General features: G+C 43.6%; 1 protein-coding gene across 2 annotated transcripts in view; it reads left to right on the plus strand.

Moving 5' to 3' along the window:
• The window catches only part of nfat5b (nuclear factor of activated T cells 5b), a 373902-nt gene that overhangs the window by 164675 nt on the left and 183249 nt on the right, over positions 1-25978 (plus strand). For both annotated transcript variants that reach the window (XM_072517959.1, XM_072517958.1), the window contains one exon: positions 21619-22162. In XM_072517959.1, coding sequence (XP_072374060.1) covers positions 21619-22162 — 544 coding nt within the window. The remainder of the gene's footprint in view (positions 1-21618; positions 22163-25978) is intronic.

A 25978-nucleotide genomic window follows, 5' to 3' on the forward strand; every position in this document is an offset into this window, starting at 1 on the left:
CTTCACAGTTCCTTGCCTTGCTTGATTGCAGCTAGCAAATGGAGGATACTCTCCTCTGATTTCACGCCAAAAGCACAACTTATTGTGTGATGTCAGTGTATGTGCTGGGTGCATGACCTCTCTGCTACTACTTCTGGCCGTAAGACTCCATCATTCCATTTACAAACCGGTCGTGGCCATTAGGCACTTCTCATGCAATCGGGAATGCTGCAACTGATCACTCCGTGACACCCTCCCATCATCCACCAGCGGGTTGCGACTGCAGTTTGAAAAGTATGCCTCCAAAAATTCCCACTCTTATCTTTCTCCCTCTTTCTTCGTCTTCCACACTCCTTTCTCTATTTCAGGACAACCTTCTGTATATTTCTCCTTTTCCTGTCATTGTCCTTGGAGACTTCAAGGCATAATCAGAGCTTTGACCCTAAACTGCTGGCAGGAATTGTTGTGTTTCTCCCATGGTACAAACCATAGATCTCCTCTCGACCATCGATGCACTTAGTGAAAATTGAGAGAGAGTGTTTCCAGTAACTATGGAGGCATCTCCCAGTTCTGACTCCATGACCATCTGTAAGAAGTTGATCTGTTTTCAAAACTTTTTCTTGTAAAGCAGGTTAGCGAGAATAAGTGTCTGGGGTGATACCTCCTACTTTGAATCACTCCGAGGTCTATTGTAACAACAAACAGTATCAATGTCTTTTGCTATCCTGCTATAACATTTTCAAATTAGTGGAAAATTCATGGGGGAGTGACACTAGAAAGAAGCAGAATGTTCAGGCTGGAATGCAAAGGCAGGGAGGGAGTCTCTAGGATGGTCAGGCAGGACCTAGGATTGTGTTGTTATCTTGGGTTTAGGCAGACTCTGGACAGTTTGCAAGTCTGGGATTACTTGAAGGTGAACAGGGACCACTTTTGGCAATGGACTAAAAGGTAGCGTGTAATTAGTCAATTGATTATCTGCTGCTTTTGGGACACTTTGATGTTTTCTAAACTTTAATTGGCCCCCACATTCTAATAATAATCTTTATTAATGTCACAAGTAGGCTTACTTTAACACTGCAATGAAGTTACTGTGAAAATTCCCTAGCTACCATACTGCGGCGCATGTTCGGACACACTGAGGGAGAATTCAGAATGTCCAATTCATCTAACAGCATGTCTTTCGGGACTTGTGGGAGGAAACCGGAGCACCCGAAGGAAACTCACACGGACACTGAGAACATGTAGACTCCGCACAGACAGTGACCAAGCTGGGAATCGAACCTGGATCCTGACGCTCTGAAGCAACTGTGCTGACCACTGTGCTACTGTGCCGCCCTTCTTAGCTGAACAGCCATCACAAAAGTGGTTTCGGCTTAATATTGATGCAAACTGTAAACATAATTTGAGAAAAATATCACTTGAAGCAGAACTCAGCAAAATTTCATTTCACAAAGCACAGGGCTTCAAAATACTTCTGTGGGATTGGAACTTGACTTAAATTCAGGTTCTGAATTTAATCCCATAATGCATTCTGCAAGTCTGAGAGACCAACACTGGTAGTGTAAGGATGTCCTAACTCTTTGTTTATCTGATAATAAAATGTGTTCAAGAACTAATTCTGTATTTTGGGCTGATGGATATTGGGGGTGGGAGCGGCATTTATTATTGGTAAGTAAACATTTTAAAATTCAAATTCAAATTAATAAAAATAATTTGATAAGTTCCAGTTTATTGAAGCAATTTTTGAAAACATTGTTAGTTAATTTCAGTTGAAGAAACAAAGGGCTTGATTCTGTGGCTGTGTTGCGCTCAAGGGAGAGCGCAACGTGGCTAGTGAATGTCGGGAGAGGCTTCCAGTGAGCCTCCCGACAGCCTTCATGCCTCGTGGGATTCTCTGAAGTCTTAATCGGAACTTCGCCCCAAATAGGCATGGCCAAACAAAGCTCCCGGACGTAGGTCGTACACCTACTTACGACCTACTCATGCAGGATCCATACAAATGTGGACCAAATGGAACGGCACCCGGGGGGTCCCCTGGGCAATTGGGAGACCCCTGGGTGATCAGGGCAAGTGGACGGTGGCGAGGGGAGCCATGCCCCTAAAATGAGGATGGAGGGGGAGAGTGCAGGGCAGGTAAGTAGGGGCCTTTGGGAGGGGTGATGTGTGGGGGTCCTGGAATGGAGGGGGTGCTGTAAGGAGGCCTAAAGAGGGAGGGGGAACCCCCAGGGGCCCAAAGTGGGGTGTCCTCACTTGAGGGGTATGTGGTAGTGTCCATGTGTGAAGGGGATGACATTGCCCATGGGTGGGGGTGGTGGTGTGGGGGACCCAGAAGCTCACTTGGAGATCTCAAAATGGCAGCCTGATCTCGGAGTTCAGCTCCACAGTGCTAAAAATTCCTGCTCTTGGCTTTCTCTCTCTTTTTGGGCTAAACCGGTGCAAAACTCCCCAGGGCCCAAAAAAGTGACTCCGTATCATTGAAGAGCGGTGGAGAACTCTGGCAGGAAACTCCCTGAAAAACCCGGCACAAATTAACTTAGACATTTTTGGGGAAAATTGCACCCAAAAACTCTAAATCCTTTTGTGTTAAAATGTAATTTGAAAATTGTTTTCATCATGGCAAAGGACCTGTCGACATTTTCATGTATTGGTTCTAAGAGTAAGTTCACACAGCAGCATAATGGCACTTCATTTAGTTTTCTACCACTAGATGCTGCAAATGATGCATGGAAATTTTAGGGGATAAATATGCTTCCATTATATACAATGCCAGTGTTACCGTTATTTGAAGAAGGAGAAATCTTCAAAGATAGCATTTGGGTGTTGAGACTTTCAGATTCAAAGGTTTCAGAACAAGTGATTATTTTGTAAGGATTCTGCAATTTAATATATTCTACATGTTTAGGCTCAAAATAAGGAAGAACCAATCGCCCTTCTATTCAAATTTATTTTCTCTGCTATTTTTAGTGAAAAAGTAGAGTATTCTTAAAAATAAATTTAAAGTACCCAATTAATTTTTTTCAAATCCGGGGCAATTTAGCATGGCCAATCCACCTACCTTGCACATGTTTGGGTTGTAGGGGTGAGACCCCGCAGACACTGGGAGAATGTGCAAACTCCACACGGACAGTGGCCCAGAGCCAGGATCGAACCTGGGACCTCGGCGCCGTGAGGCAGCAGAGCTAACCACTGTGCCACCGTGCTACCCTATGAAAAAGTAGACTCAAAGCTACCCATAATGTCGATTTGCAACCACCGTTTCATTTCCTTGCTTGATAATTTTTGAACTGAACACGTACTCTAATTTTTTTGTTAACCTTCGTTTCCAAGGTTTTCTCAATGCTAGTTGGTGTTATTCACAAGCTTTAGTATTAAAAATAATCTGTGCACCTTTAATCATTTAATTTTGTTTGCCTCCATATGTTTGTTTTACTTCCGTATTTGTAACTGATTTTTTTTTTTCTTGCAGTCTATAGTTGCAAAATTGCATTTAATCTTTATATTAAGTTTTAATTGATGGACTTCTTAACAGCATAAATTATAATGAATACTCAGCTTTTTTTTCAAAAGGAATCAACTTCTAATATTCAAAGGGAAAGACCGAGTGTCAAGATCATGGGTATTTGTGGTCCAGAGAGAGGGAAGGAGCGGGTGACTAGTAAAATCTGAAGTTTGGGTCAGAGCATGGTGCTGAGTGATATATTAGGAAGCTTAGTTAAGGGCAGTAGAACATACTGAGGGAGAGTGATGGTAGGGTGGTAGGGGAGCTGTGGTCAAAGAACAATACAGCACAGGAACAGGCCCTTTGACCCTCCAAGCCTGTGTTGGTCATGATACCAACCTTGGCCAAAGCCCTCAGCACTTCCTTGTGCCTATCTCTCTATACCCATCCTATCCATGTCTTTGTCAAGTTGCCTTTTGAAGGCCGTTAATGTATCTGCTTCCAAAGCCTCCCCTGGCAACTCGGACCAGGCACTTGCCGCCCTCTGTGTTTTAAAAAAACCCTGCCTCGCACACCTCCTCTAAACTTTGCGCACAGACCTTAAACTTATGCCCCCTAGTGACTCGACCCCTCCACCCTGGGAAAGAGCGCCTGCCCATCCACTCTATCCATGCCCCTCATAATCTTGTAGACCTCTATCAGGTCACCCCATAACATCCGTCGTTCTAATGAAAACAGTTTGAGTCTGAAACAGTTCGAGTCTATTCAGCCTCTCTGCATACTGTGGACCTGCATGCCCAGATCTTTCTGACTTTCTATATTCCTAAGAGTTTTGCCATTTACGGTATATTTCTCCTCCATGTTAGACCTACCAAAATGCATTACCTCACATTTGCCTGGATTAAACTCCATCTGCCATTTTTCTGCCCAAGTCTCCAGCCTATCTATGTCCTGCTGTATCCTCTGACAATCCTCAACACTATCTACCGCTCCACCAACCTTGGTGTCATCCACAAACTTACGAATCAGACCACCTGCATTTCCCTCCAAATCGTTTATGTATACTGCAAACAACAGAGGCTTGAGCACAGATCCCTGTAGAGCACCACTAGTCACAACTTTCCATTCAGAAAAACACCCTTCTACTGCTACCCTTTGCCTTCTGTGACTGAGCCAGTTCTGTATTCATCTTACCAGTTGAGTAGGTTCAGCCATTAAGTATCGGGGTAGGCTTCACCTATGGTCACAGGTGTTCAGGAGGAAAGGTGGAAAGGTGCATTATGTTACACAAAGTATTGAAGCCCTGGATGTTAAGGTTGGCCGTGGCAATGATGAGTAATCTTGCTGAATTGAGTGAAAGATTTAGACTTTTGTTTCCTGAGTCACTGACCATTTTTAGCTCAACTATAATTGCTCAGGGGTCTTCAGCAACTTATTGGATAAATACACTCTATGTCCATAAAGATCAGGTGTTATCCGGTTTAATTCTTGATGAACCATAATGAGTGAGAAATAGTGCTTTTGATTTGGACGGAAAATCAGCTATGGTTTCCAGTCCTGAAGACTAGTTGGTGAATCTTTTTGCAAAGTGCACATGTATTGATGTTAGGAAAGGACTGGGTCAGGCTTTGCTATAGTGCCCTCCATTGTCACATGGGCTAGTGGGACTGAATGAACTGTACCACAGTAAGAGTGAAAAATTCGTGAGAAAATTGGAAGAAATATACACAGTGGTGTTTACAAACTGCAGTGTAGTCTTCTAACTCATTAAAATAATTATATCATTCAATATTTTAGCGCTGAAGTCCCATTTTTCTGTGTTACCAATATCTATTTAATTCAAATTATTGGTTAATTATACTTTTGGGAAGGGAAAATGACTTAATTATATTTTAATTATTCAGTGTTGAATTTGTATAAACCAAAAAGTGCTTTGTTTCATCTCAAAATTGCTGCTTCCATGTATTGTCATAAATTAATGCATTTGGTACATATTCTGCAATACCTAATTGCAATACCTAATTATATTCTAACCTATATGTAAACGTAGAATCCAGAATAGAAAATACAAAACTGTGCATGCTATAAATTTTAATTCGTATAATGTTAGTAAATACTCACTATATCTGCGGAGAAGGAAACAGATTTAATGGTTCAAGTCAATCAGAACTGGAAAAAACCGACCCCAACTCTGGGTCACTGTTCTTGTGGAGTTTGCACATTCTCCCTGTGTACCCAAAAGATGTGCAGGCTAGGTGGATTGGCCACTCTAAATTGCCCCTTAATTGGAAAAAAATTAATTGGGTACTCGAAATTTTTTAAAAGAAGAACTGGAAAAAGCTAGAGTTGTTAAAAGTTACATGTTTGAAGCAAGTACAAAGGCCGGGACAGTTGGTCTGTTATAGACTGCAATGCAGGAAAGATTAAATGGCTGAAGGGATAAAAGCGCATGGCAAAAGAAGGTGGTAATGGGACAAGTAATGGAACAAAAGATAGTTTGAGATGAGTTGTAAATGGCAATGGCAGTATCATCGCCACCTGCTGTTGTCTGAGAAACTGGGGACAGAGGTTATGATCTGAAATTAATGAACTCCATGTTCAGTCCAGAAGGTTGTAAAAGTAGCTAATCAAAGATGTGATGCTGTTCCTCAAGGTTACGTTGAGGTTTATTGGAAAAGCGTAGGAGACCAAAGGTAGAGAATTAAAATGGCAGATAACTGTACACTTGGGAACAAGCTGGTGGACTGATCGCAGGTGTTCGACGAAGCTGTCAACCAGTTGGTGTTTGGTTTCCCAATTTAGAGATGGCCACATCATGAGCAAGGCATATAGTATACTAATTCAAATGAAGTAGAATTACATTACTGTTTTATCTGGAAGGAGTAAGAAGTCTTGCAACACCAGGATAAAGTCCAACAGATTTATTTGGAATCACGAGTTTTTGAAACGTATCTCCTTCATCAGGTGAGTAAAGAGATAGGTTACACAAACACAGCATATATAATCTTATCATCTTATAATCTTTATTGTCACAAGTAGGCTTATAATAACACATGAAGTTACTGCGAAAAGCCCATAGTCGCCACATTCTGACGCCTGTTCGGGTACACAGAGGGAGAATTCAGAATGTCCAAATTACCTAACAAGCACATCTTTCGGGACTTGTGGGAGGAAACCGGAGAAGGTGCAGACTCCGCACAGACAATGACCCAAGCGGGAATCGAACCTGGGACCCTGGCGCTGTGAAACCAGAGTGCTAGCCAGTAAGCTACCATACTGCCTGGATATATCGACAAAGCCAAAGATCAGGGTGATACGTTGAATGCGAGTCTTTGCAGGTCAACTTGTGATTACCGTCTGGACCTGTAAAGACTTAATTACCTGCAAAAACTCTTGTTCAAAGTATCATCTTGCTTCATTCGCTTTGTTTATATATGCTGTGTTTATGTAATATACCTCTTCACTCACCTGATGAACGGGCTACGCTCCGAAAGCTTGTGATTCCAAATAAACCTGTTGGACTTTAACCAGATGTTGTAAGACTTATTACAGTGCCCACCGCAGTCCAACGCCGGCATCTCCACATCATATCTGGAAGGAGTGTTTAGAGCCTTGACAATGGGAAGGAAGGACGTCAAAGGGCACTCCGTGTGTTGCTGTGAGAAAGACTAAGAGTGTTGGGGGAGATTCATCAGCATCATGGCAGGATGGTTCCATTAGAATGTTGAAAACAATTGGGGGCAAAGATGTGTTTGATGATGACATCATGCTGAAGATGGTAGAAATGGCGGAGGATGACATGTGGAATATGGAGGAAATACACAGTGCAGTTCTCTAAAGTGAGTCTAACAATCGGCCTCTCTGCTCTCTATGAGCCGGATCCGGCTTCTCTGAAACCCCAAACATTGCCACCAAACGGTCCGGGTCCTCCACCTCCTCCACTATCCTGGCTAAGACCGTGAACACTCCCGCCCAGAATCTTCCCAATTTTTCGCAATCCCAAAACATGTGCGCGTGATTTGCTGGCCTCCTCCCATGCCTCTCTCACTCATCTGCTACCCCCTGAAAGTACCTACTCATTCTCGCACGAGTCATATGCATCCTGTGCACCACCTTAAACTTTATCAGGCTCATCCTTGCACAAGAGGAGGTCCCATTTACCCTACGCAGTGCCTCACTCCATACTCCTCAATTGAACTCCCATTTCTCCATGACCTTCACCCGCCCGCCCGCCTCCCTGCTCCCCCAGCCACTTGTATATATCCCCAATTCTTCTCTTCCCTTCCACATCCGGAAGCTGCAGTCGCTCCAGCAGGGTGTATCCCGGCAACCTAGGGAACCCCCTCCAGACCTTTCACGCAAAGTCCCTAACCTGCAGGTACCTGAACTCACTCCCCTTGGCATCTCTACCCTCTCCCTTAACTTCTCCAGACTGGTGAACCCTTCCTCCAAATACAAATCCCTCACCTTGACCAGCCCCACTTCCCGCCACCTTCTGTACACCCTATCCATCGCCCCCGATTCTCGCACAGCGACGTTAGCACCAACATCCCTTCCACCCTAAAATGCCTCCTCTGCTCATTCCATATCTTCATCATGGACTGCACATCGGGCTCCCTGAATCCCTACTGAATCCTAACGCTGCTGTCACCATTGCTCTCAAACTAGACCCCTTACAAGATTCCTCCTCCATCCTAACCCACTCTATCCCTTCTCCTTCCCACCACCGCAGCACCTTATTCAAATTCGCCGCCCAATAATAATGAAGCACGTTCGGCAGCGCCAAGCCCCCCTGCTGCCTCTGCCTCTGTAGCAGGGTCATCTCCACCCTCGGCACCTTCCCTGCCCATACAAAGTCCAAGATGATCGTGTCAACCTTCCAAAAAAAAGGCCTTTGGTATAAAGATCGGGAGAGCTGAAAGATAAACAAGAACCTCGGCAGAATATTCATTTTCACCACTTGGACCCTCCCCGCCAACATTAAGTGCAGTGTATCCCACCTCTTAAGATCCTCCCTGGCCTCCTCCACCAGCTTCGTTATGTTCCACTTATGGAGACCCATCCATTCCCTCGCTACCTGAATTCCCAAATACCTAAACCTATCCCTCGCTACCGTAAATGGCATTCCCCCCTAAATTAGTCCGCTGTCCCAGCTCATTCACCGGAATACATCACTTTTCCCTACATTCAGTTTGTACCCTGAGAACCCTCCAAACCTCCCCAGCAGGCCCATAATCCTTCCCATACTCCAAGCCAAACCTCCACCCCGGCCTCTGTCTCGTCCTGTTCTAAACCGAATCTCCAACCAGTGGGATGCATGATCCGAGATAACTATCCCCGCATACTCTGCCCCCTCCACCTCAACCAATATCTCCCGACTCAGTACAAAGTAATCAATCCTCGAATACACCTTATGGACGTGTGAAGAGAAAGAATACTCCCCCCTGGGTTCTGAAAACGCCATGGGTCCACCATGCCCATCCTCTCCATAAACCCCCCCCAGTTCCCTCGCCACTCGTACCCTACCCATTGACCTGGGGCTCAACCTATCCACCTTGGCTCCAGGACACAGTTAAAATCTCCTCCCGTGATCAACTAGTGCGTGGCCAAATCTGGGATCCTTGCCGCAACCCTCTCATAAAATCCACATCATCCCAATTTGGGGCATACACATCGACCAACACCACCGGTGCCCCTTCCAATACCCCCCCCACAATCACATACCTCCCACTTGGATCCCTCACTTCCTTCGCACTCACAAATCCCATTTTTAAATCGCCACTCCCCTCGATTTCAAATCATACCCCGAGTGAAATACCTGCCCAACCCATCCTTAACCTAACCTGGTCCTTCACACGGAGGTGATTCTCCTGCAGAAAGACCACCCCTGCTGAGGTGTGCGAACACTCGTGACCTTTTAACCGGCCCATTCAGACGCCGGATGTTCCACATTACCAGCCTTACCGGAGGCTTACGCCTCCAATCCCCTCTACTGTCTGTCATCTTCCCCACTTAACTCCCGACCGCTTAATTCCACCCCATACCTAGCCCATCCCAGATGACCCCTTCCTCCGCCCCTGACCATGTCATCTCTCACCTCCTGCCACTTCGCAACCCCCCCCCCAAAATGCTTTTAATAAATGAGGGACAAGTATTCCCAAGTTTCTTGTTCATTTTTAAATCAGACGTCCATTGACTCTGGCTCCTTCACATGCAAGAAGTGTGTCCAGCTACTGTTAGATCGCTTGATGGCTTTGGAGCTGCGGGTGGATTCACTTTGGAGCATCCGCGATGCTGAGGACATCGTGGATAGCATGTTTGCTGAGTTGGTTGCACCGCAGGTGAAAATTACTGACGGAGATAGAAAATGGGTGACCAAAAGACCGAGCAAGAGTAGGAAGGCAGTGCATTTGTACCCTGCAGTCATCTCCCTGCAGAACAGATATACCGCTTTGTATACTGTTAAGGGTGTTGGCTCACCAAGGGAAAGCATGAGCAGCCGGATTCATAGCACCGTGGCTGGCCCTGCTGCACAGGAGGGCAGGAAGAAGAATGGCAGGGCTATAGTGATAGGGTACTCGATCGTAAGGGGAACAGACAGGCGGTTCTGCGGACGCAATCGAAACTCCAGGATGGTATGTTGCCTCCCTGGTGCAAGGGTCAAGGACGTCTCGGAGCGGCTGCAGGACATTCTGGGGGACGACGACGGTGAACAGCGAGCTGTCGTGGTGCACATAGGCATCAACGATGTAGGTAGAAAACGGGATGAGGTCCTACAAGCTGAATTCGGGGAGTTGGAGTTAAACTAAAAAGTAGGACCTCAAAGGTAGTGATCTCAGGATTGCTACCAGTCCCACGAGCTGGTCAGAGTAAGAATGTCAGGATAGATAGGATGAATGCGTGGATCGAGCGATGGTGCAAGAGAGAGGGATTCAAAATCGTGGGGCATTGGAAACTGTTCTGGGGGAGTTGGGACCAGTACAAACCGGACGGTCTGCACCTGGGCAGGACTGGAACCAATGTCCTAAGGGGGGGTTTGCTCGTGTTGTTGGGGAGGGTTTAAACTAATGTGGCAGGGGGATGGGAACCTATGCAGGAAGTCGAAGGGAAGTAAAATGGGGCCAGAAACAAAAAGCAGTAAGGGGGAAAGTGTAAGGCAGAGAAGCCATAGTCAAAAATCAAAAAGGGCCACAGTACAGGGTACAGTGACTGAGGAGAGCTCAGTGAATAGGCCCAGTAATACTAAAAGGAATAAAACGGGAAGTAAAAACATAAATGGAAAGCGAAGCAGCAGGTTATTACATGAAGAGATGGGTTCTACGAAAAGGAAAATTAGGAGAAAAGTTAAAAGGAAAAATAACTTGGGAGAAGTTCCTGATAGAGGTGTTAAGATTCAAAACGGAGGTATAAAAGCCAACAGAAGGGTCCTTTACCTGAATGCTCGTAGTATTCGGAATAACGTAAATGAGTTGATGGCACAAATCATAGTGAATGACTTATGATTTAGTGGCCATTACTGAAACATGGTTAAAGGATGGTCATGACGGGAGTTAAATATCCACGTGTATCAAACTATTCGGAAGGACAGAGTGGTTGGTAAGGGAGGTGGTGTAGCTCTGTTATTTAAGGATAACATCCGGGCAGTAGTGAGTGATGACATCGGTGCTATGGAGGATGAGGTTGAATCCATTTGGGTAGAAATCAGGAATAGGAGGGCGAAAAAGTCACTGATAGGAGTAGTCTATAGGCCACCAGTAACATTACGGTGGGGCGGGCAATAAACAAAGAAATAACTGATGCATGTAGAAATGTACAGCAGTTGTCATGGGGGATTTTAATCTATATGTTGATTGATTTAACCAGGTTGGTCAAGGCAGCCTTGAGGAGGGGTTTATAGAATGTATCCGCAATAATTTCCTACAACAGTATGTAATGGAACCTACGAGGGAACAAGCGATCCTAGATTTGGTCCTGTGTAATGAGACAGGATTGATTAATGATCTCATAGTTAGGGATCCTCTTGGAAGGACCGATCACAATATGGTGGAATTTAAAATACAGATGGAGGGTGAGAAGGTAAAGTCAAACACTAGTGTTTTGTGTTTAACCAAAGGAGATTACAATGGGATGAGGGAAGAGTTGGCTAAGGTAGACTGGGTACAAAGACTTTATGGTGAAACAGTTGAGCACAGTGGAGAACATTCCAAGCGATTTTACACAGTGCTCAGCAAAAGTTTATACCAACAAAAAAGGATGGTCGAAAGAGGGAAAATCGACAGTGGATATCTAAGGAAATAAGGGAGAGTATCAAATTGAAGGAAAAAGCATACAAAATAGCAAAGATTAGTGGGAGACTAGAGGATTGGGAAATCTTTAGGGGGCAACAGTAAGCTATTAAAAAAGCTATATAGAGTAAACTTGCTCAGCATATAATAACCGATAGTAAAAGTTTCTACAAATATATAAAACAAAGAGTGGCTAAGGTACATATTGGTCCTTTAGAGGTTGAGAAGGGAGATTTAATAATGGGAGATGAGGAAATGGCTGAGGAACCAAACAGGTTTTTTGGGTCGGGCTTCACAGTGGAAGACACAAATAACATGCCAGTGACTGATGGAAATGAGGCTATGACAGGTAAGGACCTTGAGACGATTGTTATCACTAAGGAGGTAGTGATGGGCAAGCTAATGGGGCTAAAGGTAGTCTATGTTGGACATTTTAGTTGCTGTGAAATGAAGAGTCTAAAGTTCTTGTTCCTTTTCACCAAAACCTATTTATTTCACTTCCACAGCCTCTGCACAAAACTCTTAACAACACACCACCTCCCAGAGGCCACCTGAAGCCCCTTTACATATCAGTGTCAATTAATGGATACTTAACATAAATGAGACAACTAATTGCAATGTCTCTTAACCCATTACTTAACAGTCTCCCCTTCCTTGGAGAAAAAAAAAATTAGGTGAAAACAAAATTTCACGAAACTCAAAAGCACACACATGATGTCGTCCGCCCCCCCCCCCCCCCCTCTTTTTTTTTTTTGTTTGGACGAGAAAGAGAAAAAAACAGTCACAGAAACAAGCGCCCTTCATTAACAATATTCTGTGAACTCGCTCCTCCTTTCGTAAAACAGTCTGACAGTTGATAGCTCCTGTCGACCCATTTAATTTTTGTTATTTTCCCTCTGTCCAACATCTGCTTCAAACTTGCGATGTCTATCCGTAACCTCTTTTCATTGACACTTTTTGTTGAGTGCACATTTTCCCACAGGGATTTATTGTCAATGTGACAGTCAATAGGTATATTACCCAAATCCCCTAACCCCAAAATTTCTGTCAATATCATACTTATATAAAAAGCCATATCCACCGCCTCTACAAGGCTTAACGTCTCAGCAGCCAAAGTGCTTTTTACCACTCTCCTTATTTTCTTTGTTTCCCACACAAGTGGGCAACATTTACCATTGGTCCCCAAAAGGAAAATTATAAAACCTCCTGCGCTTGAAACCCCATCACATAAATTTGCGTAGGACGCATCACTATAAACGATGAGCTTCAAGTGCTTAAGGTCACCTAAAACTGGGAACTTCAAAACACACTCCTGCATTTTTAGTTTGGCCAACGCTTTATTTGCTCTTATTATGTCTTCCACTTTGGGATCATTCATTTTTGTACTCAACTCTAAGACATCAAAACTCACGTCCGGTCTAGCCTGTCTACCTAACCAGTTCAGTTGCCCAATTAAACTTCGCAGTTGCTCTTTTTCTACCTTTGAAACCATTGCGTCTTTTTGTGAAACTCGGCCACGACTAATTGCTATTGGGGTGATGCTTTCCAAATAAGATTGCTGACGTAAAGTTGCCCCTAACATAGTCTGTCCAATTTCCAGTCCAATATATTTAAATGCACCGGAAGCCTGACTTCCAACCCTGAATTCTTTCCTCAAACCAGAGATTACAATAGCTTCAAAATCCCTAGTTCCACCCCACAAAATAATCATCAACATGCATCATAAAAATGCCAGAAAGATTTCCTTTGTAGTGCCAGTAAAACATTGCAGGATCTGCTTTCAACTGGCAACAGCCTAACTTTAACAAAACTGACATATCCGAAAAATACCAGACTCTAGATGCATCATTTAATCCATACACATTTGTTCAACTTCCAGAGTACCCCTTCTGTGTTAGCTGCTTCTTTAGGAGGACGGAGAAAAATGTCTCTCTGGAGCTGATGCCCCTGCAAAAGGGCAGTTTTTATATCTATAGATTTGCATTCCCATGCCTTTGTGGCTAATAGAGCCAAAAAGATCGTTAAAATAACCTTTCCTGCTGTAGGTGAATCTACCCTTAAATCCTGATCTTCTAAGTTTTCTTCAAATCCCCTTGCCACGAGCCTTGCCTTTGACTTAGAAGTTCCATCCGGAAGAACCTTTTCCGTGCAAATCCATCTGTGGGATAGAGCTCTTTGTATCCTATCCGGTACTTCAGTGTATACCCCAAATTCACTCCAACTATGCAATTCTTGCTGTTTAGCTTCTTTAATAACTTTTTCATCTAATTTATTTGAAGCCACCAAAATCTCACGTGCATGTGGGCTTCTACTCCTATTAGTATTCGTAGTCTTACTCATGTTCCGAGATCTTGACAAACTATGTCCCCCCCTCCCGCTGGTATCTCATTCTGTACTGCTTGATCTTTCCCTTCTGCTGTGGGATGTCCTTTCAATAGTTCTCGACCTTTTCCTGCGGACCTGTTCACTATCCGATGTACTATCTGAACTGGCATTGCGTTTCTGTGCCCTCCATTTTTGAACTTGTTTTCCCAATCCATTGTCTTGACTCCTTCCCCTGAATGCTGTACATTCAACCAATGTTTATACTTTCCAATGGCCTTCCGTGCTCTACTAATAACAGTTGCATCCTTCCATTGACTAGACCCTTCAGGCAAGTATGTCACCTTTGTACCAACTTTTGGCAGTTGCCCTTTCGGAAAAATGGCCTGTTTTAATTCACCAGAAGTGTTATGTTCCTCTACAGAAACCCTGTCTATATCAGTTAATTGGTCCTCATAGTTTTGTAACATATGCGTACCAGGTGACTCTGGTTCCTCGTCATGTGTGTCTGCTCTATCTAAATTTGTAATCTGTACCCATTATCCTTGATGAATGGACCCTAACAGTTTGATTACCATGTTGCAAAGTAATTGTTTTGCCATCTATGCCTATGATCTTCCCTGGGCCTTTCCATTCATTAGAATTGTCTCTCTTATAGTATACCATGTCTCCCTGCTGAAAAACGGCATCTGATGGCCGTATGTGATGTCTTAAAGTTCTGCGAATTCTTTCAGAGACTTCTGCTTCCAAAAAAGCTTTTCTACTGCTATGTAATGCATTTAAATGTTCAGCAAAACCAGAGCTGATTGTAGTCCCCTCCAAAGCTGGAGGCTGGTCATCCAAAATGGACGGAATTTTAGGATTTCTACCAAACACTAATTGATAAGGACTATAGCCCCCAACCATCTGCAATGAATTCTTTGCATGTACTGCCCATGCGAAAGCTGAATTTAGCCTGCAATTTGGTCGATCTGCCAAAATTTTCCGAAGCATGTCATCGATGACAGCATGATTTCTTTCACAGACACCATTACTAAATGGGCTTTCTGCAGCCGTATTCATAACTCTGATATTCATGTTTTCACACACATCCCTAAACTCATCATTAGCAAATTCTCCCCCATTGTCCGTAAGGAATTTTGCCGGTGGACCCATTCCTGTCCCTATCCATTTTTCCACTATTTGATCCAGAATTACTCTCTTTTCTTTACTTCGTACAATCGTTGATTGACTAAATCTGGTTGCTAAATCTACAAAATGCAAAATAAATATATTATTTGCTTTATCCCAGATCTTCAGGTCCATGGCCACAATGTTGTTAAAATCCCTGGCCAAACGTAGGGTTACTATCGGTCGTGCTGGTGTCCTTCTGTACTTCCTACAAACTTCACAGCAGTCACTAACCTGTTCCATCGGTTTAGTATAGTCGTCATCCCTTACCCCTGCATCCTTTAATAAATTTTTCAGCCTCCGAGGAGACGGATGTGCAAATTGCCTATGCAGTTTTAATACCACAAGCTTTTTATCAGCTAAAGTCCCATTTTCAACTACCATTAACACATCCTTAACCACTCTATTTGAAAAATTATTTGTCAGTATTGGAATACAATAGTGTCCCGACTGTGTAAATTGTAAGTCCACAGTCTTTCCAAAAGCTGTTGCCTTATCCTGTTCCATATCCAGTTTCATGTGTGCTTTCTTCATCGATGGTCAGCTCAGAAGCAAAGGTCTCTCACTTGATACAACATCCGTGCTAATGAAATGATTCACTCCGGCAATATTGCAAGGGATCACCACTCTTTTCAGCGACTTCAGAGTATTATCATCCCCAAACCTGAAACTTGTGGAACTTTCAAATTCCTTAACCTTGTTACGATTTTCAGCATTCAAAGAGTCCAGGTAACATTTTAACCAGTCAATTCCACACACAGTAGATGTGTAGCCACTGTCCAATACAGCACAGTTGAAGGATTCTGCAACCAACACCCTCATTACCGGCGTAAAACTGCTTGTCAATAGGACAATGCCTTCTTTCTGATCGCTATCTTTTTCCTCTTCTGACTCTTCCTTGTCATGTGTCGCTTAAAACACTCTATCATAACGAGTTGGACAGTTGAAAGCATAATGGTATTGAGAGTCACATCGAAAACATCGATTTATCATGCCCCGTGCATTTCTGGGGTTCATCTTCCTATTGTAGGTTCTAACTGGGTTTCTGTCTTCATAATTTCCTTGTCTCGGTCTCCGTCTAGTCTTGAGCCCTGTTCGTAGCCATAGAATTGCGCCATCCTGTTACTAGTGTATCTTCCATATTATGTCTTATTGCAGGCTGACCTATTTGGGTCATCAGAGCCATCTGAATCGAATGTTTCCCCAGAAACTTTTGTAAAGCTTTTGTCATCTGTTTGAATAAGGTATCCATATCAGTAAACTGAACTCCTGTCAAAACCAGGAGCCTATCCATGTTGCTCACTCTAGCACAGTCAAGTAATTTAAAGGCCAACACAGACTGTGGAAATTCCAGATTGTGTTTCTGCATCCTTTTATATAGTCTGCCAAATTCCATTATATAGTCTTCCATGGAGATATCCTCCATTTTCCGGAACTTATCAAAATCCGACCATGCTTCATACGCACTTAACAAGTCATCTTTCTTCTAAATCTTATCCATATAATGTAATAAAGTCTCCAGACCTTCTTCTGAGTCTAACTCTTCCAATTCCAGCTCAGAAAGCACTTTGTTTCGGATTTTACTGCCATATGGTAGAGAAAGAGCCAATGCCATACCTTATTTTCTCTTCCCCAAAGCAGTTACTTTAGTCCACATAATTACTGCACTTCTCCATTGGTCATACGATTCCCTTTCAGAAAATAAGGGAGGATAGTCATATCCAGCCATCTTTATCCTGGGTTCAGCCATGTATCTTTTATTTTTTTCCTTCTCACTCACTCCTTGGTTTGATCAGGAAAAGTTGTATCTTTCAAACCTTCACATTTGCACAGCAACCATCCTCTGCTACCATTGTTAGATGTTTTAGTTGCTGTGAGTCTAAAGTTCTTGTTCCTTTTCACCAAAACCCATTTATTTCACTTCCACAGCCTCTGCACAAAACTCTTAACAACACCACCTCCCAGAGGCCACCTGAAGCCCCTTTACATATTAGTGTCAATTAATGGATACTTAACATAAATGAGACAACTAATTGCAGTGTCTCTTAACCCATTACTTAACAGTCTAGTCTCTTGGTCCTGATGGAATGCATCCCAGGGTACTAAAAGAGATGGCTAGGGCAATTGTAAATGCACTCGTGATAATTTACCAAAATCCACTGGACTCTGGGGTGTTCCTGGCAGATTGGAAATTAGCAAACGTGACACCACTTTTTAAAAAAGGAGGGAGGTGGAAAGCGGGTAATTATGGTCCAGTTAGCTTAACTTTGGTAGTAGGGAAGATGCTGGAATCTATCATCAAGGAAGAAATAGCAAGGCATCTGGATGGAAATTGTCCCATTGGACAGACGCAGCATGGGTTCATAAAGGGCAGGTCGTGCCTAACCAATTTAGTGAAATGTTTTGAGGACATTACCAGTGCGGTAGACAATGGGGAGCCAATGGGTGTGATATACCTGGATTTCCAGAAAGCTTTTGACAAGGTGCCGCACAAAACGTTGCTGTATAAGATAAAAATGCACGGCGTTAAGGGTAAAGTAGTAGCATGGATAGAGGATTGGTTAATTAATAGAATGCAAAGAGTGGGGATTAATAAGTGTTTCTCTGGTTGGCAATCAATAGCTAGTGGTGTCCCTCAGGGATCAGTGTTGGGCCCACAGTTGTTCACAATTTACATAGAGGATTTGGAGTTTGGGACCAAGTGCAACGTGTCTAGGTTTGCAGACGACACTAAGATAAGTGGTAAAGCAAAAAGTGCAGAGGATACTGGAAGTCTGCAGAGGGATTTGGATAGGCTGCTAGTCTTGCTACTTGTCGGTTTTATTTTCGTCTCAATTTCACTCTTAATCTTGTTAATTTCTCATATTCCTAACATCCTCCAACCACTCACCATCCTGACCTGGAAATATATCACTGTTCCTTCACTACAGCGATGTCAAAATCCTGGAACTCTTACTTCTCTCTCTCTCTCCCCCCCCCCCCCCCCCCCCCCCCCTCCCTCAAGCACTGTGGGTGTACCAACACCACATGGACTGCAGTGGTTCAAGAAGATAGCTCCCCACCACCTTGAGTGCGATTAGGGATGGCAATGAATGCTGGCCTAACCAGCGAAACCCACATCCCCTGGATGAATAAAAAATATAATCTGCCGACATGCATTCTTTTGGCTTACAGGTGAAGAATGGCCATTTGAGCGAGGTACCAGCAGAAGACCATTTATTTTTCATACTTTTTTTATTTTTAAAATATTTTTATTAAGGTTTTTTAACAACACAATTTTTTCCCCTTACAAACAATAACCCCCCCCCCCCCCGTAACAAAATAACGCAAATTCTCCCTGAGCAAGATGTATACAAGGCAAGATGGTATATTTACATAGCTTTATACACTGGCTCTTGGCCGCGCGTACCGTTTCCCCCCACCCTCCATGCTATCTCCCGCTCGTCCATCCCCTCAGACAGTCTCTCGTCTCTCCCCCCCCCCCCCCCCCCCCCCCCCCCCCCCAGGGTTGCTGCTGCTGCTGATCGACCTTCTTCTAACGCTCCGCGAGATAATCTAGGAACGGTTGCCACCGCCTGTAAAACCCCTGTGCAGACCCTCTCAAAGCAAACTTAATTCTCTCCAATTTTATGAACCCCGCCATGTCATTAATCCAGGCCTCCAGGCTAGGGGGCTTTGCCTCCTTCCACAGTAGCAAGACCCTTCGCCGGGCTACTAGGGACGCAAAGGCCAGAATTCCGGCCTCTTTCGCCTCCTGCACTCCCGGCTCATCCACTACTCAAAATATTGCTAGCCCCCAGCTTGGCTTGACCCGGACTTTCACCACCTGGGATATTACTCCCGCCACTCCTCTCCAGAACCCCTCCAATGCCGGGCATGACCAAAACATATGGACATGGTTCGCCGGGCTCCCTGAACATCTTTCACATCTATCCTCTACCCCAAAGAACCTACTCAGCCTCGCCCTCGTCAAATGCGCTCTGTGAACCACCTTAAATTGTATCAGACTGAGCCTGGCACACGAGGAAGAGGTATTAACCCTACCCAGGGCGTCGGCCCATAGCCCTTCCTCAGTCTCCTCCCCCAGCTCCTCCTCCCATTTACCTTTCAGTTCTTCTACTAGCGCTTCCCCCTCTTCTTTCATCTCTTGGTGTATTTCCGACACCTTGCCCTCCCCGACCCATACACCCGAGATCACCCTATCTTGAACTTCTTGTGCCGGGAGCAACGGAAATTCCCTCACCTGTCGCCTCACAAAAGCCCTCACCTGCATATATCTAAGTGCATTTCCCGGGAGTAACTCAAATTTCTCCTCCAGTGCCCCGTCAATGAACAGGTCCCCCATTCTTCTTATCCCCGCCCGATGCCAGCCTTGGAACCCCCCGTCCATCTTCCCCGGGACAAACCGGTGGTTACCCCTGATCGGGGACCACACCGATGCTCCCATTGCACCCCTGTGTCTTCTCCACTGGCCCCAGATTTTTAATGTTGCCGCCACCACCGGGCTTGTGGTGTATTTTGTCGGCGAGAGCGGCAGCGGTGCCGTTACCAACGCCCCCAGGCTCGTTCCTTTGCAGGACGCCATCTCCATCCTCTTCCATGCCGCCCCCTCTCCCTCCATAATTTTTCATACATTTGTGGTGCCAAGTTCCCATTGGCAACATGTAACACTGAAAACATTTAATTTTTAGTTTAGAGCTCACTATTTTTTTTGCTGAAAGTCCATTTAAGAACATTTAATTGGTAGTCCAGCACCACTGAATAGAATCAATAGAATCCCTACTGTGCAGAAGGAAGCCATTCAGCCCATCAATCTGCACTGACCCTCTGAAAGAGCAGCTGACCTAGGGCCACTCCCCTGCTCTATCCCCATAACCCCACCTAAACCACACATCATTGGATCACTCACATGCTAATAAAATATATTCCAAACATCATCTTTATAAGTTGGGTATTCCATTGTTTTAAATTGTGAACTTTGCCTTTTTTAATTTTTAGAACTATTTTCTCCTTTGACTAACATTATATTTTGATTATGTTGTTTGTGTTTGGAACATGTGGATTTTAGGGTTGAAGCAGTTTGTTCAGTTGGAAAGATAGGGTCATGCCTGCTACTGATCCTTTTGATTGGAGTTGCTGGCATGACTATGAATGGTTTATTTTTCACTATCTTTGTTATCCTTCTGAGCTGAACTGTTGTCATCTCCTGGGAGCATCGGGTGGCTTTCTAAGAATGGGCCACAAACTGCTCAGTATTTCACTTGCAACTAGATATTGAAAATCGCTTGTTTGGATGGATACATCTGGTGCGTGCTTCAAACAGGTGAAGGCTGCACCCTGCTGCAATTGAGGAATGCAACTTCTTGCAGTTATCAGTGAGAGTTTGCTAGACTGTTTGGTGAGAGGAGGTCCTTGTTTTCCAGTTGTCGACTCCCATCAAGGTGTTCGTGCTTCAAGAAAAACAGGAGAGGGGGGAATGGGAAATAAACTGGCAAAAAGAGAAAAAGTTTAGAAAAAGAACTATCCTTGCAGCAAGGCATTTAACCTTCTTCTCTAATGTGGCTGCAAGAAATGCATTTGTAAAGCAAATGCAGAAGATTGAAAATGTTAAGATTATTTGTGGAAAGATATGTAATTGATGTCATTGTTAAAATTTTAAGGAAACTAAGAGAGCCTGTCAGGTTTTTATTAATGTTTGTTGAAAGTTAAGCATTTGAGGGGGTTGGGATAGGGCAAGAACAAATTTGGTGTCACAATTTCATGCATCCAATGTCCTTCAGATATTGTGCTGTTAATAAAAAAAAAAATGTTCATGACCTGTTAAATTCAATGTATCTAAGGATCCCACACTTGGTTGTGTTTGCAACCACTTTATCTACATTGCACCTACTTCGCAGTTTACTTATTGCCTTCCCTTTTTTATTTATTCATGGTCACTTGTTCAGTTGGTCTTTCTTTCCTGACCTCTGCTGAGCCAAATACTATCATAGATTAAGAGTGTAGAGTGTCAAAGGAATTTTATTTTTTTTCTCCCCAGTGGACTATATCTTGAAGGTGAGAAGTGCATGCAACACTGGTCCCATTTTGTTTTTCCAAATTCACATTAATTAGATTAATATTTATGTATATTTCTTGTAATGATTTTTAAGAATAGACAGGTATTATGATTTTAAGTTTAGTTTAATTAATTTTTCCTTTTAGTAACAGAAATTTTCCTGTTAAGCAGGATGTCGTACTATACCCTCTCTCCCAGCTTATAAAAAAACAAAACTTTCCAGTGTTAATTGATAACTATTCACCTTTCGGAAGTTTATATATTGTTGAGTTATAGCTTTGTGAACAATTAAACAGAACACAATTGGACAATGCTAGCTAACTCAGGTTGAAATGTGTGTACTTACATTTGGATTGTACATACCACAGATGTCTCCTCCAGCGGTGGTCAAAGCAGCACCTTCACCCCATCTTCCAATCCTAGCATGCATTCTACCTCAATAACTGACAACACATCTATGCAAGTAGATAGCTGCAATCCAGAACAGGGGGTAAGTGGCCATGGGGTAAGTGAATTACTGAACTATGAAAATCAGTTAAGTAATGCCCCACAGCTGCAGTCCACGCCCAAAAGGAGGACAGTCCTCAACATCTCTCCACCACCTGAAGACTTGCTAGATGACAGCAGGATGTCTTGTCAGGATGATGCAGTTGACTCTGAACAGAGCAGTAATATTTGGATGGATGAATCGGGCTCTAACTTCAGCATTATGAGTTCCAGTTCTTACAATGACAATACAACAGTGCCACGGAAATCACGGAAACGTTCACCTAAACAACGACCAGGCTTTGTACGCGTGGATGATGAAGAGTCGAATATGGATGTCTTTGATGCGGACAGTGCAAAAGGACCTCATTATGTACTTTCTCAACTCATCTCAGAAGGCAAAAACAGCTCAAAGGGGAGCAATGGGTTGGTATATTTTAAACATTTTACTTGAACTTTTAAGGTAGTATGCAGATAAACCCACACAGGATATAACTGAAATTTATACTTTCTTTTTCCTTTGAAAATTAGAGGGATAGTCTGGTACAGAGTTCTTTCTTTTCTATCTCATCTATTATATCATTTGCATTCAAGGGCAGCAACATGCCCTCTTAAAGATAGAGATTTAAATTACCTGACACTTAAAATAGTAAAATTTAAAGGATTTTTCATCTTTATTACGAATTATGGAAACTCCCTAATTTAACAAATGTTTGCAAGTTTTCAAAAACTGATTTCCTTACAAATGTTCCCTTTATATCTCATATCTAATATATCAAGCTTCCAGTTCGCGGACCCTAACTGCATTCTATTCACCATGGATGTACAATCCCTCTACACCTCCATCCCACACCAGGATGGCCTGAGAGCTCTTCGCTTCTTTCTCGAAAAGCGGCCCGGACAATTCCCATCCACCACCACTCTCCTCCGCCTGGTTGAACTCGTTCTATCTCTCAACAACTTCTCCTTTAACTCATCTCACTTTCTCCAAATCAAAGGTGTAGCAATGGGTACCCGCATGGGTCTTAGCTATGCTTGCCTTTTTATGGGGTATGTGGAACATTCCTTGTTCCAGGCCTATCCGTGCCCCCTCCCGCAACTCCTTTACCGATATATTGATGACTATTTTGGTGCCGCGTCATGCTCTCGTCCGGACCTGGAAAAGTTCATCAACTTTGCTTCCAGTTTCCACTCCTCCATCACTTTCACCTGGTCCATCACAGACACTTCCCTTCCCTTCCTTGATCTTTCTGTCTCCATTTCCGGCAATAGACTATCCACTAATATCCACTACAAGCCCACTGACTCCCACAGCTATCTGGACTACAGCTCTTCGCACCCTACACCCTGTAAGGACTCCGTCCCTTTCTCTCAACTCCTTCGCCTCCGTCGCATTTGTTCCGATGATGCCACGTTCCAAAATGGTGCTTTGAAAATGTGTTCCTTCTTCCTCGACCGTGATTTCCCACCTTCAGTTGTGGACAGGGCCCTCAACAGTGTGCGGTCCTCTCCCGCGCCACTACACTCGCCCCCTCCACTCCCTCCCAGAACCAGGATAGAGTCCCCCTCGTTCTCACATTTCATCCCATCAGCCTCCGTATGCAAAACTTAATCCTCCGCCATTTTCGCCAACTCCAGCGTGATGCCACCACCAAACACATCTGCCGTTCACTTCCTCTGTCAGCATCCCACAGAGACCGTTCCCTCCGAGACAATCTAGTCCACTCCTCCACCATACCCTGTACCACTCCCATCACCCATGGCACCTTCCCATGCAATCGCAGAAGGTGTAACACCTGTCCCTTTACCTCTTCCATGCTCAACACCCCGGCCCAAAACACTCATTCCAGGTTAAGCAGCGTTTCACTTGCATCTCTTCCAATTTGGTCTACTGCATTCGCTGCTCCCAATGTGGTCTCTATATCGGAGAGACCAAACGCAGACTGGGTGATCGCTTTGCTGAGCATCTTTGGTCTGTGCGCATTCAGGACCCTGACCTTCCTGTTGCTTGCCATTTTAACAAAAGACCCTGCTCCCATGCCCACATATCTGTTCTTGGTCTGCTGCAATGTTCCGGTGAAGCGCAACGCAAACTGGAGGAACAACATCTCATCTTCCGGTTAGGCACGCCACAGCCTTTCGGCCTGCACATCGAATTTAAAAACTTCAGATGATCAGCTCTACCCCACCCTGACCCATTTGTTTTCATTTCATTTTAACTGTCTTTTACCATTTCTTTCTTTCTTAATATACATTTAATCCCCCCCCCCCCCCCCCCCCCCCCCCGCAATCTCATCCACCTTTCCTTCACCTGTCTCCTCTTTGCTTCCCCCTTCCCCTCCCCTCACATCTACAGTTCATCCTCTGATGTTAGTTTCCCTGCTATTTGACCTTTCACATCTTTTGTCCTCTCTGGGGACTGCCATTAGCACTCTTTCCCCTTTGTTTCTGAGGCCATTAGCACCCGGTTTCCCTGGGTTTCTGTGGCTATGACTCTTCTTTCATTCTCACTCCACAGTATAAATATTTCCCACTTTCTCTGCCTGTTAGGTTTGACAAAGAGTCATCGGACTCGACACGTTAGCTCTCTCCCTACAGAAGCTGCCAGACTTGCTAAGATTTTCTAGCATTTTCTCTTTCGTTTCAGATTCCAGCATCTGCAGTAATTTGCTTTTATCTCATATATAATTCTATTAACTATCAGGAATTTCCCCCTTATATTACGGTGCCTCCTATTAGCTGGAGACGCATCGCTTCTGTTAATGCAAATGTTATCTTCATAAATAATATACGTTCTTAGATGAAGAATATTTCTCATCCACCCACTCCCTCTCCAGTCTTCCCCTAAAGATAGCAACGTCTTTGAATTTTTTTTCTATGAGAGCTAGAACAGCTTTAGTACTTAATTCAAGCCAGCATTCTTGATGTGAGACCCTAGATAGTACCAGCAGGCTATTTGATTGCCTGATGTTGGGGGGGGAAATTGTAATGGAGTCCAATTCTTCCTTGCCCTAAGTCCCACAGTGCAATTTGCAGCAGAGATCATTGAATAATGGCCAGGAAATGAAACCCTGGCTAATTTTCACTATTAATTTACCTACTTGCAAAAGAAAACATGCTGGAAAATCTCAGCAGGTCTGGCAGCATCTGGAGGGAGAGAAAAGAGCTAACGTTTCGAGTCCAGATGACCGTTTGTCAAAGCTAATTTGCCTACTTATTTCCTTTCTTTACCGCAGGAGTAGCAAGGCCAACTGTGCACTCCTACTGTTGTCGAGCTACATGTCTTAGATCACCTATCTCAGTAAAAACTCAAGATCAATTTGTGGATCCTTCTGGCCTGTCTGGTTGAGTGTATTTAGCCATAGAGTACGTTGAAAAGATATTTGTCTCAAGTTAAATTTAACCATCAATCATGGAGCTAAATTTTAGTTTTATAGATAGACTAGGCAATTGATTTGACAGTTGACTGCATAGTCCTAGTATGTTTTCATATAATCCGTAAGATTAGTGATGCTATTAACTGGAGGTAAACCATCTGGTACAACTTGGTAATTTACAATTCCTGGTAAGGGACTGTACTGAATTTTAATTGCACTTCAAAAATAGACCTACTGTATTAAGAGAATGTGCCTTCAAGATAATGGTATTTGATCTTTATGTCCCACATCTATTTTTTTTTTAAATTACACTTTGTATTTGTCAAATAATGTTGGAAGACATGAATATAGTTTGGGAGTCCCGGATATATCTTCCAGGATTATGTGTACCAGACTTCAATTCCTTAGATTTAAAAACTTTAAAGTTGGGTCCACATCTAAAGGTGGTTGCTTAAATTCCACGGCATTGTGTTGACCTAATAGAAGATACTATATGAAAAGAAGGGGGTGAAAAACCATCATGTCTAATTATAATGAAATGACACAGTGCAATCTCATATAATCATCCGCCCAATCATCAGCAATGATAGATCCTGGGAAAGGCAAACAAAAGGAGGAAAAACATGACATTTTGGGAAATACCCAAGTCCTTAAATTTCTCCCCAATTTCCTACGGCAATCAAGTAAATGTCAGGGATCATTGTTTAGTTATGATGCATCACTCTTTGCTCTTGATTAATCTACTTAGCCTCCTCACAACAACAGGTCCTCCCCAATAAATCTAATTGTCCTGAAGAACATTGGACTAATTATGACTAGAAATTCCACTTTTCATTCATTGAGCCAGTAGCCAAAGCTCACAGGC

Source organism: Scyliorhinus torazame, chromosome 10 (assembly GCF_047496885.1).
Source record: "Scyliorhinus torazame isolate Kashiwa2021f chromosome 10, sScyTor2.1, whole genome shotgun sequence".
Lineage (NCBI taxonomy): Eukaryota > Metazoa > Chordata > Chondrichthyes > Carcharhiniformes > Scyliorhinidae > Scyliorhinus > Scyliorhinus torazame.